The 17,657-nt window shown below is 31.3% G+C and overlaps 3 protein-coding genes across 10 annotated transcripts; 1 reads left to right on the top strand and 2 right to left on the bottom strand.

Moving 5' to 3' along the window:
* Positions 1–494: 494 nt before the first annotated feature.
* Positions 495–9,091, bottom strand: LOC105153958 (cytosolic 5'-nucleotidase IIIB). 2 transcript variants are annotated; one of them, XM_087407383.1, is made up of 9 exons: positions 7,831–9,091; positions 7,556–7,740; positions 5,893–6,026; positions 5,382–5,606; positions 5,018–5,229; positions 4,347–4,490; positions 3,970–4,237; positions 3,234–3,698; positions 495–3,097 (listed from the first exon to the last, which is right to left on the bottom strand). In XM_087407383.1, the coding sequence occupies exons 3-9, from the start codon at positions 5,936–5,938 to the stop codon at positions 2,862–2,864; spliced, it is 1,596 nt and encodes a 531-aa protein (XP_087263509.1). In that variant the 5' UTR covers positions 5,939–6,026; positions 7,556–7,740; positions 7,831–9,091; the 3' UTR covers positions 495–2,861. The 2 variants fall into 2 exon arrangements, with proteins under 2 accessions (XP_087263509.1, XP_087263508.1); XM_087407382.1 differs by having other exon boundaries at positions 7,556–9,091.
* A 37-nt stretch (positions 9,092–9,128) lies between these two features.
* vib (phosphatidylinositol transfer protein vib) lies at positions 9,129–14,630 on the top strand. The gene is made up of 6 exons (XM_011069127.2): positions 9,129–9,456; positions 10,161–10,191; positions 10,858–11,121; positions 11,206–11,283; positions 11,346–11,726; positions 12,416–14,630. Exons 1-6 carry the CDS (start codon positions 9,440–9,442, stop codon positions 12,458–12,460), a joined length of 816 nt encoding a protein of 271 aa, XP_011067429.1. The 5' UTR covers positions 9,129–9,439; the 3' UTR covers positions 12,461–14,630.
* On the bottom strand, positions 12,336–17,283 carry Arc42 (Activator-recruited cofactor subunit 42). 7 transcript variants are annotated; one of them, XR_015545511.1, is made up of 7 exons: positions 16,850–17,270; positions 16,682–16,784; positions 15,902–16,569; positions 15,606–15,829; positions 15,313–15,347; positions 14,815–15,046; positions 12,336–12,593 (listed from the first exon to the last, which is right to left on the bottom strand). XR_015545511.1 is itself a non-coding variant. In XM_087407388.1 (7 exons), the coding sequence occupies exons 1-6, from the start codon at positions 16,875–16,877 to the stop codon at positions 14,834–14,836; spliced, it is 1,254 nt and encodes a 417-aa protein (XP_087263514.1). In that variant the 5' UTR covers positions 16,878–17,283; the 3' UTR covers positions 12,336–12,593; positions 14,815–14,833. The 7 variants fall into 7 exon arrangements, 3 of the variants coding, with proteins under 3 accessions (XP_087263514.1, XP_087263512.1, XP_011067430.1); XM_087407388.1 differs by having other exon boundaries at positions 15,623–15,829; positions 16,850–17,283; XR_015545510.1 differs by lacking the exon at positions 12,336–12,593 and adding an exon at positions 13,783–13,916 and having other exon boundaries at positions 16,850–17,264.
* Between the last annotated feature and the right edge of the window lie 374 nt (positions 17,284–17,657).

Genomic DNA, 17,657 nt, shown 5'->3' with positions numbered 1-17,657 from the left:
ATGCAAGTTATTACCTTAATAGAACCATTATTCTTAAAAGATACTTTTAATCAAAAAGATCTATGTGAGATCTTTTAATTAAAACTCGCAAAACACTACTTTAATAAATTTGTGAACTGATTAATACAAAAGAAGTAACAACCCAAGCAATACAACAAGTCATTTTATGATATCAAAATGATGTCAAAATAATTCCAAAATGATCATTAAAAGTCATTTTTCAATCATTTCCGATTCATTTTAATGTCATTTTGATGTTATCGAGACTTGTTATTCTGCTTAGGAATAATCTATAAATTTCCTTCAATAATATAAGTTTATTTTATTATAAATTTCCATCGAAGCACCTAATGCGTGTATCGATGAAAATGTATTTAATTGCTTCAATCCACAAGGTCTTTATTTTCTAATGGAAACAGCATATTGATCTGAATTGAGGATTTCAGTGGAAACTTATAATAGATCATTGTCAACCAAAATTAACAATAATAAAATTAAACATGCCAAATTGATTTATTCGATAAATATATACAAATATGTTACATTTATCTCGTGATACTTTTAATATGTATTTTGTATATGTAGTTACTGAATCAATTGTGATTACAATTTTCGTAAAAAAAAATTTTTTAGATATTTCAGCAAACAAGCTGATGTCAAATTGTTTAATGTCATTTTGATATCAAAGTAACATTAGTTTAATTGTTGCTGATTGAGATGTATAGCTTATATATAGATGTATATATGATAATTATATGAAAGATAGATAATTTCCGATATTTACATATTATATTATAAATATTTTATTGTTTTAATTATTGTAGTAATTAATAATAACAATATGAAAAAAATATCAATAAATGTCGTTAATAAAATTTTGAATATAGGGGCATGTCTTATTATTTTTAACATATTATTATTATTAACTTCTTATAAATGAAATATCAATAATAATTACTTTTTAAAAATACAATAATATAATGCAGTATTATAATAATAAATTTAACGTATTAATGCATTAATTAAAAAAAAGATTATTTTTAAAAATATAATATACTTTGAAAATGTTATTGCGCTTTTTTTTTAACATGCATACATGTTACATATAAGTATATAATAGATATTAAGGTGAAAACATGTTTTTTTAAAAATATATTTGCGCATATATACAGGTAAGCACGTAATATAATACTGCACTAATTACTTAATATATGCATGTATTTTTGATAAGAAGTGACATCATGTAAAAAGCTATACATTCAGATTGTTATATTTTCTATAAAATGAACTAAATACACAAAATTTGATGAGAAAAATTGAGAGAATAAAAAGTCATAATGAACTAACGCAGATATAAGAGCACAAAAATAATAGTTTATTCCTATATATCATATACATTAATTGGTAAACATTTCGACCAAACGGGAATTATTAACTATTTCTGTTATTACGGTACCATGCAACTAAAAATATTTTCGAAATATGGGCATATGTATCTTCATTGTGTCTGCTTAATGCATCATTTAAGGCCGGTTGTTAACTTTTACACCTTTTGGTAAATTTTACCTGTTGAGTAAGTAGCAAGATTACAATCACATGCGCGGATTATTAGATTCATCTTATAGATAAAATTTACCAAAAAGGTGGAACAACCGATCCTTAGAGGAAGTTTTTGCTACTCAAGCAGCGACTGCTAAATCAGGCGATTCATATATCCATTTTATTTCAATGTTGAAACTTGATAATTTGTACAGCGACTTCAAGATTCTTGTTGAAATATATATTTTCCAGGCGTAATCAAAATATTCTTTTTTTGTCTTCCTCGATACAAAACAAAAAAATCCAAATTATAGCATTATAGATAGACTAATGGTTTGGACTCTAACCGATCTAATACACAAACGTGAAACATCTATCCGAAAAAAAAAAAAAAAAATATATATATATATTTAAAATACGCATTCGGATAGAAAAAAATTTCAATCCATTTTAATCTATTCTGGGATCGATATCACATCATATACACACTTTTGATGACAACTTACGTACTATTAGCTTTGAAAATAAGTTCTTTTTTTTGCAACATACATTGTGTTTCACGTTTGTGTATTAGACCGGTTAGAGTCCAAACCGTTATTCTATCTATAATGCTATAATTTTGATTTTTTTGTTTTGTATCGAGGAAGACAAAAAAAGAACATTTTGGTTGCGCCTGGAAAATATATATTTCAACAAGAATCTTGAAGTCGCTGTACAAATTATCAAGTTTATATACATATATATATATATATATATATATATATATATATATAGCGAATATTTTTTTTTATTTAATTGGATTCAATTAGATTCAATTGAATGCAATTGGATTGAAAAACTGCATTTCCTATTCAAAATTTTGAATTGAACAGTATTCGCAATGCTAAGAAAAAGCTAATATTATTTTTAGATTAAAAGGCATAGAGATATGCTCTATGTAATTTCTATAAATGAATAAAAATCCTGTATGCATTTTTCGAATGCATTTTTCAGGATTGAAAAATGCATTCGTGAATCAATATTTCTGAAAATCTGAATCCATTTCAATTTATTTCAATCCATTCTCGTTTGCTGGAATGTTGGCCTCATAATAATTAAGATCGATTGAACGTGAACAATTAAGGCTACAATTAAAGCTAAAATTTAATGTTAGGATAAAACGAGACTGTTAGATTCTTTTTAGCATTATCCCTATTACGGAAAAAAAGACCAAGAGAATAGTCAAAACGTTTACCAATTGATGACATAAAAATAAACTTTTTATTATTTTTGTGCATTTATGTCTACGTTGATTAATTACGATTTTTATTCTCTTATATTTTCTAATCATTGATTTTTTTCAACGCATTAATTATTCTAAAATTATCTCTGGTCTCGATATGAGAACTAGCTAAATCTATGAAATACTGACGATCCATGGGTTTAAATGGTTTCATTAATTCTATGATACATTCAGTATTATAACATTGTACGAGTTTTAGCCAAAGATCATTTATCTCTTTTGAAATGTACAATATTATCTGTTTTGTATATACTTCCAAATTCGTTTTTTTTGAGTCTGCAATTATACATAAATAAATAAATATATATATATATATGTGTGTATATATATATATATATATATATATATATATATATATAGAGTTAAAAATTAGAAACATGTTACTGTATCAATTATCTGATGAATTCTATACCTGCACAAAGATTCAATGATATTTTCATCATAATGCGATTTATTAACAGAGGAATATAAAAGTGATAATGATAAATATATATCAATAGGCTCAGACACTTTAAAATCACACAAAGATCTTGTTTTATTTTACGTCCTACAAATGAAAAATCCTCCTGATATGGATGTAACATAACAGTTAGAATTCTCATAAATAAGTATTTTTCTTTTTCCTCATTCCTTCTAAATGTAACACATAAATGTGATTTTACATTCACTATTATTGCTAGCCAATTGTAGAGATACAACTCTGAATTTATTGGAGAATTAAGTTTTTTCTTTGCTATTAATACTTGTGCGGAAGATATCATCAGTGCAGAAATTAATTCAGGTATTTTAAATAGTTCTTCCAGGAGAGTGCATTGATTCGGTAATTTTATCTTAGTCATGTCTCTAATCAATTCAATCGCTGTTATCGTTAATTTCTCTACAACAAAAATTTAATAAATTATTCACTGATCAAATTTTTTTTCCTTTTATAATGTGTTACAAAAATTAAAATTTATTGCTATATAAATAAAAAATAGGAAATAATAACCATAACTCGTCAAAGTTAAAGAATTATTTAAGCATTACAAGATTCAGCTTTGATTGTTATGACCATTATTTCCTATTTCCTATTTATTGAGTTTTCAAATGTACAATCCAATAAGATTCTTATTATTTAAAATTTATTATTATTGAATAAATTAGTGTACCATGACAGTGTCTCCTGAGTATAGCATTTATATCGTGTGCAAAAGATCCATATTTCTTAAAGTGGAATAACCAACGTGATTCAAAATTTTTTATTTTGATATTGTGCGCTGCTAATTGCAAAATTTTCAGAAGGTTGTTTAATACTAAGTTATCAGTAGATTTTAATTGATTTAGAATTAACATAACAAACTGGTTAAAATTGCCTATGTAGTTTATTGTTTGTTTAAACATATCGCTTATTTTGAGAATTATATCAAAACATATTTCCTAAAAATATATTTTAATGGCTTTGTTAAAGTAATTACGTAAAACTTTCTCAAGAAATAATTGTTACTGTAAAGTAATTTATTATACAATAAAGGTAAATGTATCATACCATAAGTTCTGGTTTATTTTGCACTTGCTCCATTATTTTTTTTAGCATATGATGTTTTATGAGATAACTTACTATAGTCTTATCGTTACTATTGATTAATAACTGATGAAGTCCATTCTTTATCATATCTGGACTTTTGTTTGTCTGAAATTAATTGAACCGCATACAAAGAACTTTAAAAAAGAAAAATATTGTACACAGAATTCTCCTAAAATGCTTTGATATTATCCATTGATATTATTGAAAATTATAGGATTGCTTAAGATTTTTAATAACAATTTAACAATTATCAATAAAATTGAAAATATTAAACAATTATTTCGAGCAATGTTTAGCATTGGCTCGCAAATATATAGAATAACAAACATTTTTAAACATATAGCGGATTTTAATCAATTTGAATTGGATTAATGACGTTGAATGGTTCACTATCCCAAGCAGAACAATAAGTCAATATGATATCAAAATGATGTCCAAATGACTTCAAAATAATCGTTAAAAATCATTTTTCAATCATTTCCAATTCATTTTAATGTCATTTTGACATTTTCATGACTTGTTGTTCTGCTTGGGATGTCATCAATCAATAGTTGAAGATGTGACGTCATTAATCCAATCCATGCCGATTCTAATCCTAGATCGGAAACAATAAGCATTATTTATACTAGTACCTTAATTAAATCCCATATGTCATCTATATAGTTCAATAAGTTCTCGTTATAGAATTCGTCAAAGGGAGTTAGAATTTTTATTTTACTATTTTCATCATATAATAGAACGAAAGGCTTTACGGTGGTTTCAACTTTATCTTTAACATTTTTTCTTTTATGCGAATTATCTTTAGATTTTTCATTCTCTATTACAGTAAAATTCTTATAATACTCTGAAAAAATTTTATATCTAAGTTTTTACTATAATACAAAAATTTAAATTGCTCGAATCTTATTGTCAACAATAAAGTTATAGTAATTTGACATTCGCAACGTTTGCAACAAAAATTCTAAATTATTTTATAATTTTATTCTTTCAATATACTTATGTTGTCCTTTACGTAGTTATCTTCTATGTTGATATCTTCTATGTTTTGTTTGATTGTTCTATCGTTCATTTCAATATTTTTCTTAGAATTCTCGTTCGAATTTGAATTAATCGCATCATTCGATGTTTTTATGTCTAGGAAAGAAACATCCGGGAAAGATAGCATCATCTGATTTATAGCATTATCGATGCTATCATCCAAATCTTCTTGTTGGACAGATGCTAAAACAAAAAATTTTTTCTGGCAAATAGTTGAACGGACTAAATGGGACTCGTAAAAATCATTTCAGCAAACGCGATCGAGAGAATTCGCAATGAAGATTTTTAATCTTGTAAGTGCTTCTACATAATTCGCAAATGCTGACGCAAAATGACGATCACCGCACGCAAAATTCACACAGATGAAAACCGTACACAGTGAAAAAAACAAATGCAAATTTTCATTTTGCATTTGCGAACTACATCTTACAATTTGCAAATTATTATGATTAACGATTTTGTTTCTCACCTGCTGCAAGTTCAGACTTTGACGAAAAGACATCTTTTAAATCCATGATTTATCGAAATCGAATCGCTACTGGAATCGTTACCGAAGTCAACAGTTCAAAGAATGTTGTTGTTATGACATTTAAGAACATACATCTATAATAATAATAAACACATCGCTGAAAACTAAGACTCACGATACTTGAATTAAATCACGATACTTGAGTTAAATCCGTTTTTAATATATTTTACAAAAGATGATCCGATTTTAATATTGAAAATATATCTTTGGAACATCGGATTCATCTTAACAAATATATATTATATGCTTATCCCGATTTCTGCTGCATTCTTTCCATCTCAAGAAAAAGTTTTAAAGGCTTTCTCGACCAAACTTCGATTAATTTAATTGGCGATTAACTTGTGAATTTAATTTAATTAATATTTTGTTGACATAAACAGAATGATTAAATTTTTATCGTTATACTTATAGTTAGAAAGCGTGTTTTAAACAATTCTGATGGTTACATTAATTATAATAATAATTAATTAGAATTTGATCGAAATCATCTTATATAAATGTCATGTTCTGTGGTTTCTATTCGTCTGTGTTTTTAAAACAACATTTCTAGTAATCATCTATTGAGGAAATTGACCGAACAACATGTGTTGCAAAATAATAACAGTAATTTTATTATTCATGATAAGATTTAGTTTCGAGTCAGCTATAAAGAAGCATAAAGAAATAAAAAAAAAAAAGAAATGAAGAAATATCTAAATCAAACCTGTCCAATTTAAGCCAAAACGCAAAGCCATTGACGTAAAAAAATTCAATACGAGTAAGATTTTAGGAACTGTAAACTGTTGATAAGCATCACTTAGACTACGTTCTAAAACTTTTCCTCTAAGAAAAATTTTACTCAAAATATATAGTACACATAACATATAACATAAAAAGTAAAATCTTCCTCGGAGAGAAACGTAATCTTAAATGTGTATTAACACTTTAGTCTCCGAAATCTTAACCACATTAAATTTTTTTGCGTCGACTTCGTGTTTTAGCTCCAAAGCTCAAATTAGACAGATCTAAATAGTGAAGTTGCAATTGTCTGCAGCAAAAAAAGTAATTTATCTAATGAATTTCTGATTAAATAATTTTTAATTTTAGGAAAACGACACGGAAGATTTAACGTCCGAATGAAATTCAAAATTTAAAGTATGATGTTTACATTCTCTCAAGTTGACTATGTGTTAAAAGATGAAAAAGAAAAAGAAGGACGATCAAATGCCCTAGCAAGGCTTTCATTTATTTTATAATTTTTAAATTTATTTTATCTTTTTGTAATTCTTAGAATTAATTTGTTGCCTTCAGCATTTTATACTTTAATTATGTTGGTTACAGTTCTCTAAAGCGATATGAATACATCGTAATGCAATTGACCGATAAGCAATATGTATCTACGTTTCGAAGTTTTAGAAATTGCCTAATAACCAATATAAATCAAATTAAATTTAAAGTACATCAGTTGAAATGGATAACAGAAGACGCAATCACGTTTGAGGATGTTTTATCAATTTTGAATACGGAGATAACGTGTGAGTAATTTTTGATTTAAAACGGGAATACAGTACACAGTATCAGCGTAATTAAATAAGAAAACGATAAAGATAATATTAATGAGTACCTCTGATCAAAATGATTGGATTTAAGATTTTTCTTCTTTTCGTCTTTCGTCCGTAATAAAATTACACTGTAGATGTTTGCGCTGTCTCGAGTCAATAACGTGTGTCACGAGTTCGAGTTTGATTCTAGCGCTACACTTCGATTCCACAACTCTCATCATTCCTTTCCCGTTTAGCAATGGATTTCCTTAAATTTTGAAACCAGTATTCCAAATATCGATTCTGTATCGATTTTTTATTTTTCCATTAAAAAAATGTGAAAAGTGAAAACTTTTACCATTGAAGTTTATGGAGAAAATTTTACCTCTGACCTAAAGAAAAAGGAATGAATGCACAACTCTTATAATAAATATTTTTTATTGGCTACATTCAGCAGAGAAAGCAGCTTTACACCTGTTTAAAATATTCTTGAATATGATTGGTCTTGCTCTACTAAATGTATAAACCAGCCATTGATTCCAGGAAGTTTGTGAACGAGTATAATATTAGGTGTAGTAAAAAGAAATCCATTATTTTTTCAATAGATGGCTTTAGTAATCTGTATCTCATCTATGCGTGATACAGATTACTAAAGCCATCTATTGGAAAAATAATGGATTTCTTTTTACTACACCTAATATTATTTACTGAAAATAAAAATGAACAAAATATTTATTATTAATTATACAAAGATAATTAAAATGAGTGGAAAAAATTCCGCAATTAGACAAGAATTGCAAACAAAAAAGAATTGCAGATAAAGAAGATTAATTAATACAAAGAAAATTAATTAATACTTAAAGTTTATGAAAATGCTTCGTAACTTAATTTTATACATTATATATCTCTAACATTTTGATTGATTATCTCATCCTTATGATTTTTCCATTATGTTTTTTCTACATGGAAACCTTAAGATTTCTGAAAATCCGCCTTTAATGAGAGTATCAGGGCGTCCAACGTAATTCCTCCAAGAAGATATGGAAACCTAAAATTCCTAAAGCCTATTCTTCTTTTTCCATACCCCAAGACTGAATTCCTTGCACAATTAATCTTTCTTCTTTCTCTTTTCACATTGGAGAGAGAAAAAGACAAAAGATGAACCGCGCAAAAAGTACAGTCCTAGGGTGTGGAAAAAGAACAAGTCTCTATTTTACAATATATTATTTGAAAACCTGTTTCACGTCGGCAACGAGGGAAAAATAAATATACGCATACTTACGCAATGACAACATAATGATGAATTATAAATTATAAGCATCACATTTTCTTGAATTCGTTCTCAAAATTTATATTCTCCAAAAGGCAATACACGTAACCGGCGGTGCGCGCATGCGCGCCTAACTTCTCACGCAATGACGTCAGCGGCAAAGTTCGTACGGAAGAGCAGGGTTGGGGAGAAGATATTGGATGGTCATCGGCGATGGCGGCGGTGACCGAGGACGGCCGAGGTAAGCCGAGGAGTGACCCGCGAAGCGGGGATTGAGAAGAGGAGGGGTGCGCGGAATCGTACACGTGTGCGCGGGCGCGAGCACGCGCAAGTGTGTGTGACTCCATTGGCGCGGTCGTGGCGGTGCGGTTAGTTGCTGGTGCATGCTGGTGTGCGGTGCTGCTGCTGCTGCTGCTGGTGGTGTGGACCGTGGAGCGGCCGGAGCGGTCTGGCCCGGAGTGTGTCAGTCGGTTGGTGAGTCCTGTCGGCGTTGCTCGGTAGACGTTGCGGGTGTATGACATTGCGACGGCGGCGGCAAGCCGATAGTGAGCCGATAGCGCAAGCCGTGAATCAGATCGGTAGCCGACGAGGAGCAGAGGGTGCGGTATCGTCAGTGGGTCTTGCTGCTCCATCTCATCGTCGTCGGTGGCGAGTCTGTTGATTGAACACTACTGGTCCATGTGCTCTGCTGACTAAAATGCTCATCAAGGAATTGTAAGTGCAGCGCAGGACGGAGAGGGGGAGGAAAAGGATGGCAACAGCGATGATAACGGGGATCGTATGGAGCGGGGGCTGCAGGTGCGCGCCGCGCGGCACGGATTTCCGAAATTCGTTCCTCGCCATGGCCAACGCAGCGAAATTTAAAACCGATCGACATGGGTCACGATGACTGGTGATCTTTAACGTGGCTGGAAAAAGAGGGAAAGAGAGTTGAAGAAAAAGAGATAGAGCGAGAGGGATGGTGGCCCTTTTCATCCCTTATGAATCATCCCGCATGATTCTAGAGGTTGCACTTTCTGCACTTCTCTCTCTCTCTCTCTCTCTCTCTCTCTCTCTCTCTCTCTCTCTTTCTTTCTCTTTCTCTTTCTCTCACCGAAGCTTCAAGTATACGATGATTTCTGATCAGCAGCGGGAAGTGCGATAAAAGTGCAGTTTTGCAAAAAATCTCAATTGACCTTAGACTTCCTCGGCAACGACCGCGTACAATGCGGATCGTTTGGTCATAAATTTCACAAATTTATTGATCAGCTTTGATTTCTCATGTAATTAATATCGGCCGGGTGATATGTGCATCTTGTGGCAACGCGTCCCCTCTCCATCCTGTGACTCAAGGACACGATTACGTTATCCGTTAATTTTCTTCGTCTCCTTGCCTTTCGATATAACGCTGACATAATTTCATTATTTTTTTGTTACAGCCGTGTCACTCTGCCCCTCACAGTGGAAGAGGTACGTGTCTGATCTGTCACAGGAGTCCCGCTCCTCGTAATGACTCAGTTTGAGACCTGCCTGGATGTTAGATTGCAAAAACAGACAGTTGAAATTAATCTTAGCATTGCCGTGCAATCAAGAAAATTCGCCAATCATCTAATTATTCTCCGCATGGCACATGTGCCTATCTGAGTACTTATGTAGAGTTATCTTGCATAAACAATGCTGAATTTGTAATTAGAAACCTATTTTATCACACAAACACAAGTTTTTTTATTATTATCTATTACTTTATTATTATCTGTTACTGTTTAAACTATTGTTTCTATTTTTCTATTCATTATCTATTTGCTTCAGAGTATATAATAAAGTGATGTCTAAGAGAGATATATCTTAATAATAAGTATGATTATCATTTTATTTCAAGTACTAATTCTAGAAATAGATTCGCAATGGACTTTAAATCCTTTTTTTCTTTTTTCCTTTTGTGTTAATGAATGAAAAGAAACTCAAACCAAAAGAATTAATAAATGAATGGTTCTCACAAAAATAAGTCAAAGTACATATATAAATTATATCTCATGATATAAACTATATAATGACTTTAATCTACCTTGAACATTATCAAGAATTTATATATATATATATATATATATATATATATTTTTTTTTTCTCCTTAACAGTATCAAGTAGCTCAACTGTATTCTGTAGCAGAGGCTAGTAAAAATAATACAGGCGGTGGAGAAGGCATTGAAGTATTGAAGAATGAGCCGTTTACGGATTATCCGTTACTCGGTGGAAAGTACTCATCAGGCCAATATACATATAAGATTTATCATTTAGCTAGTAAAGTGCCTGCTTTTATTCGCATTTTACTGCCAAAGAACTCGCTAGAAATCCATGAAGAGGCTTGGAACGCTTATCCCTATTGTAAGACAGTCATAACTGTAAGTGTTGTGCATATATTTATTCACATATACAAGATATTAAGTTTAAATATATTCATAAACATTATTTTGATTTTTCCATAGAATCCAGGGTATATGAAGGATAATTTCGTGATTATGATAGAGTCCTTTCATATTGGCGACGTCGGTAATCAGCATAATGTAAGTATTATCGAATTTGACAAGTATTTTTAGTTATTTATGTGTTTTCTTCTTATGAACAGGTTCACGAATTGCCGCCCGATAAGCTTAAGATCAGAGAAGTAGTGCATATAGATATTGCCAACGATCCGATTGCAAGTGCCGATTACAAAGTGGACGAGGATCCATCTAAATTCAAGTCCCAGAAGACAGGACGGGGCCCTCTTGTTGGGAAGGATTGGAAGCATAATGTTCAACCTGTGATGACATGCTACAAGCTAGTCACTTGTGAATTCAAATGGTTCGGTCTGCAGACCCGCATCGAAGGATTCATTCAAAAGGCGGAACGGCGCCTGTTTACCAATTTCCATAGGCAAGTGTTCTGCTGGATAGATGGTTGGTATGGTTTAACCATGGAGGATATTAGAGCAATCGAAGACAATACGAAAGAAGAATTAGACAGGGTAAGAAGAATTTTGCTTTTTTTTACTTCTTCAGTTTTAACCTTCCAGCGAGCGTGCGCGTGTTCTCCGTGCCGTTCTTATGGAGGGAATACAGGTAAAATCTATTTTTTGAGTCTCAATTTCTCAAATATTCCTTCAGTATCTTTCGGGCCGTCGATTCGCTCAGGTCGTTCCATTAACATATGTTGTTTACGTAAAATTGATTTTTAAGATATCAGGGCTTTTTTTCAGGACAAATTTGTTCCTATAAGATATACACAGGAATCGTTCAATGGGAATGAAAAGTGAGAGAAGTACAAGTTATGCACAAATACAATCACCATCCTCAAATGCAACAAATGTTTTCATTTTACTTTAAAAAAACATTCGACGACAATTATTATTTTCAATAATTATAATACGACTAATTATAATATGAATAAGACTTTTTTTCATTAATCCATTTTCTGATAAAACACTTATTTTTTAAAATAAATGATCGTTTAAATATTATAAACTTTCGCATAATGTTTATTTGACGATATGCTTTAATTTTTCGAACTTTCAGTCTTATTCTGCGGTTGTTTTCTCTATATACTGATACATTCGCTGGAAGGTTAATTAAATCGATTATCTTGTTTTACGTCTTCTATATTTGTTTTATAAGAAATTTCATCCATTTGAAATGTTTTTTGTATGTTCAATTGCAGCAAAGACATCAAGGTGAAGTACGGGGTATGCGAGCTGATGATTGAGGCTTCGATAGCTTCTATTATGAACGGTTAAATCAATTTCCTTATACATGTCAACACAAATACAGACGCATACCTACAGATGTACACCCTGTTACGCTCTGTCATAGACGATTCCACAGGATTCGGACGATTTCTGGAATTTACGTGTCTAGATTCAGTGTCTATTATAAATTACTTACAATTTTAATTTATTTTACATTTACAAGCGTTTTAGATAAATGTATCTACAGTCAAAGATTATAATGTAGTTATTATTATAAAAGAAAAAGAAATGGAAGGAATCAGAATCTTCTGGTTCTCTTGTTTAATGCATAATTATGAAAAGAATCTGGGGTTTCTTGAAAACCATCATAGATAAAAACGTTATGATTACTTAACAGCAGTTCGTAGTTCGATAATAATAGATATTGGAGTTCAATTAATGATCGACAAAATGCTTGCTGCAAAATACATAAAGAAAAAAAAACAAAGGAAATAATGTGATTTAACATCGCAAGTTTGATCGTAGTTTAATAGTTAAAAAATTCCACAGTTTAATATATTAATGTACAATTGAAAATCTAAATGTTGCATATTAATGATCTGTATCTCGAACTATTATTTCAACCGAAAGTGTGCTGTACTAGATTGTGTATTTTCGAAAGAAAGCTCGAGAGTATTTTCTCAATTCTACAAAAGTGTATATGTGATCGATTTGAAAAGTTCTAAATATTTTAAATGTATATCTGTAGTTATTTCATGGGATCCCTCTACGATTCCACGAGGCAAGGTACTACTGTAGATCTCAATCTATGATGTTCCTCTATTCTTTCATTACGTTTGTTATCAGCGAGACGTGTATGTACCTATTCTCTAAAGAGTTAGGACCAAACTGATGGATTTTTTAATTATACTGCGATGCTAATAATAATGTTATATATTACACTCTAAATTGTTTACTGAGGACGAGGAGATGATGTATTCTATGTAAAGCTCACACCGATATACATATACACACATATGTAGAGAAACAGAGTTTAGGCTATTTCAATATTTGTGACAGCGGGTGAACGGCGAAAGAGTGCGTTATTGTATATATATATAAAAAGAAAGAGGCATACACAATGAAATTCAAATTATATATATATAAATGTTTCTTTTGCATTCCAATGGATCTCTTAGTACAACCGACAAAGTATTTTGGAACGCTGCTCGTAACCTGTTACAGACTATTATGATCATCCTTAAATTTTTTTTCCAGTATATTATGTGAGAAAAAATATTGTAACAAAAAAAAATATAATTTTGTAACTACTCATTCATAACAAAAACAAAGTTCGATATATGAGATATTTTAAAGTTTATTTTGGAAATGATTACATTTATTTTCACTGAATTGATTCTTAGAATGAAATGAGAGTAAAGTAGTCTTTTAATGGGTTGGACTTGCAGCAGCATTCTCACCTAGTGATAGGATCTATAATTAAATATACGATTAAAGATTGAAAAACAGTAACGAGAAGTATATAATTTAACTGTCATTTGCACAAAGTAAATGTATTCTCTGTATTTTCTCGTTGGAAGGCATGTAGTCTAAGGTAGCTTTTATCTTCGTATTTATGTACGAACAGTGGTAGTCGCGACAGTGCACATAGTATTTGTACTCAATGTATCTGACACATACGAGAAAACAGAGAAACATGAGCACGTATTTATTCACCATTTTATCGACGAGGAAAAACCGATCGAAATAAGGCACATCTGTGTCGTTCAAACAAGCTCGTAACTTTAATGGAGTCCGCCTTTGTTCCACGACTATGTCGTTCGTTTTGTTAAATATGAGAGTTTCACACATGTACGCGGTTCACATTATACTTGTTATCCTATGATAATAGTTATTTAAATAGATTGGCTCTAGTTGCTCTAGATGTACAAGGATAGAAAAAAAATCGTGGATAGAAAAAAAAGAGGAAAGGAAAAAATTCCGTATCGCTGCCAAAGGGCTAATAGTGAAATACCAGTGTATGTGTATATATGTATATATGCACGTGTATATGTGTTTTATTTTCTTGCATACATACGTATATGCGTAAGTGTATGTGTATGTGTGTGCGCGTATGTGCGTATGTCTCTCGATCCAGTCAAATATTTAGCCAAGAGTTAATAAACTTAGAAGGCATAGTATATGAAATTTATTTCGACTTTTCTCTCCATATAAAAATATAATTAATATATATATATATATATATATATATATATATATATATATATATATATATATACAAAATCTAATATTAGATGCAATATGTACAAAATATATTTTGTTCTCTCTTTGGATATACATATAAAAGAAAAATACTGAAGAATTATCTTACGTGAGTGAGTCGTGCGATCTCAATTGAGGCCATACTCTTTGATGAGATTTGCGGCGATCACAAGTCTCTGGATCTCCGATGTGCCTTCATAGATTTCCGTGATACGCGCGTCCCTGTAATGACGTTCCGCCGGCATATCCGATACGTATCCCATCCCTCCCAGAATCTGTAAACACTGATGAGCGCAGAATGTGGCGGTTTCCGATGCTGACAATTTGGCCATAGCGGCTTCCTAGCAAATAAGAAATTATTTTGACAATAGATCAAGAATCAACGAGAGAGCTAGATCGCAGACGTGCAAAAATTTATTTGTAACGTGATATTAATTTCGGATTTTTCTTGGTTTATAATTAAGGAGAATGTAAAACAGATAGACATAAGAGTTTGGCAAAAACCAGATATCGATATAAATTTTTACATCTGCAAACTGGCACTCATTTAGATCTTCTACTTGAGATCTTATACTCGAGAGATCTGTTCATTCCCTGTGAAAATTACCTTATATTTTTCTCGTTTGATTTTATTGCTTTGATCTGTTGATAATTAAATCGATTAAAGCTTATGTTATCGTGACTACTTAAAAATTTTTTTCTATGCATTCATAGAAGCGCGTTTACCTTGTCCGATAAGATACATAAAATGTAATCAATAGAAAAATATATATGGAATAAGATTAAAATTTTAAATATTATATGAGATAAGAGATAAGAATCCAGAGAAAATTCGGCCGTATTATCCAAAGTGAATATTTTACTAAAATGAATTAATATTTATCTCCAAATATTATGCACCTTTGTGTATGGTTTACCATTATCCTTAAGCTGAGCCGCTCGCCACGTCAACAGTCTTGAACTTTCCAATTTTAGAGCCATATCAGCGATTTTTTGTTGAATCGCTTGCAGCTTGATGATCGACTGACCAAAGGCTTGGCGTTTGGATGCGTAATCCATCGCGCAATCCAAAGATGCTTGAGCTATACCCAACGCTTGTGCAGCGATTCCTATTCTGCCGGCATCTACAGAGAGAATATTACGTTATATTTGAATAATAATTACTTGTAAAAATCCACGTAATGATTGTCACATACCTAGAGTCATCATTGCGATTTTAAAGCCCATTCCTGGTTTGCCTAAAATGTTATCTTGTGGCACTTGACAGTCCTCGAAGATTAAGGAACAAGTGCTGCTACCTCGTATACCTAATTTGTCCTCTTTCTTACCCAGACTCAGGCCTGCTGTCGGACTGTCCATTACGATAGCGCTTATACCTTTGTGCTTCTTGGACTTGTCAGTCGTCGCAAAGAGAATTATCGCACTGGCTTCGAACGCATTTGTTATCCACGACTTGGTGCCGTTAATTGTATAGATGCTGCCGTCCGCTTTGGCAGTAGTAGACGCCGCACCAGCATCAGATCCATTACCTGGTTCACTGAGAGCAAAACAGCCAATTTTCTCACCACTTATATAGGGAACGATGTATTTTTCTTTCTGCTTATCAGTCCCGAATGCGTCTATAGGGCCTAAGTAGAGGGAATTTTGTACACTCATTATAACTCCAGCACTTGCACAACCTCTTGAGATTTCTTCCATAGCTATACTATAGGCCAGGTAATCTAGTCCTGTTCCATCTAATGCTTCAGGGATGCATAAACCCATGAGACCCAGCTCGCCCATCTTCTTGATCTGCTCCTTTGGAAAAAGATGTTTTTTATCAGTCTCTGCTGCGATAGGTTTTAATTCCTCCTCGGCGAAATCTCTGCAATTACAAATTTTTAATAGCGATGATAAACTTTATTTAGTATTTAATTATATCTACGCAAAGTAGATAGAGGTGTAATTTTTATTGCCTACACAATATTATAAAATACCTGCATGTTTGATATAACATTTTATGTGTATCTGGCAGCATAGAATACGAGGTAATGTGTCGATTGACATTGATAGTGCATGCACTTTTAGGCACATTATTTGCTGTAATCAATATTTAAAATAATAATCTTTATTCTCCGTAATATTAGAAAATACTTGATACTCACCAAATAATCTCAAGCATTGCATTGCCATTGTTTTTCGTACTGTTGACGTTCGACTTATGGAATTATTATAAATCAAATCTTCGGACTTTGATCCGAGACAACACAAACAATTGCACGGTTCGATATATTCATGTATATTTATCTGTGATAATTTATATGCGTATATAATTATTATAATATAATATTTAAAATTAATATTATAATAATATTTTTAATTGCAGATTATTATAATTATGTAGCAGAGTTTCTATATGTTCCTATCTGTTCACTACTGTGCTATTGTTCATGTTATGACAAGCCAGTTACAGATCGTATAGACCAGTCGCAGATCGTTATGGAATCTACCTATCGCCAGCCGATAAGGTTGACGTACAGAAATAAATTTAGAGTATCGAAGGCAGTGATGTGTACCGAGAAATTTTTGAGATCTTGAATGAGCAAACAATATCATTAGGATCGTTCAATCAAATCTGAAAATATAATAATATATTATATAATTAAAAAAATACATTTATCCAATACATTCGAAATACATTTTAATTGACCTATTATTCTATACAATCGAATATTTTAATATGAAAGAAAGACTTTCTTAAATAAAGTCTAAAATTATACGATGATAAAAATAATCATTTAATTGTCTCAAACTCTATAATAAAATAATAATACCTTAAAATCAATTAGATTTTATATAAATTTTCTACTGACATTTCCTTTCGTATTTTATAAAAATGTAGCTTCAGATCGATTTTACATAAAAAACTGCCTAAATCCGTCGTTTATCAAAAGATAAAGATTCGGTAAAAAA

The sequence above is a fragment of the Acromyrmex echinatior genome, chromosome 6, assembly GCF_024713525.1.
Source record: "Acromyrmex echinatior isolate Ae372 chromosome 6, ASM2471352v2, whole genome shotgun sequence".
In the NCBI taxonomy this organism is placed as follows: domain Eukaryota; kingdom Metazoa; phylum Arthropoda; class Insecta; order Hymenoptera; family Formicidae; genus Acromyrmex; species Acromyrmex echinatior.
Note: the sequence above shows the minus strand (reverse complement) of the source record. Positions and strands in the feature narration are given on the sequence as shown.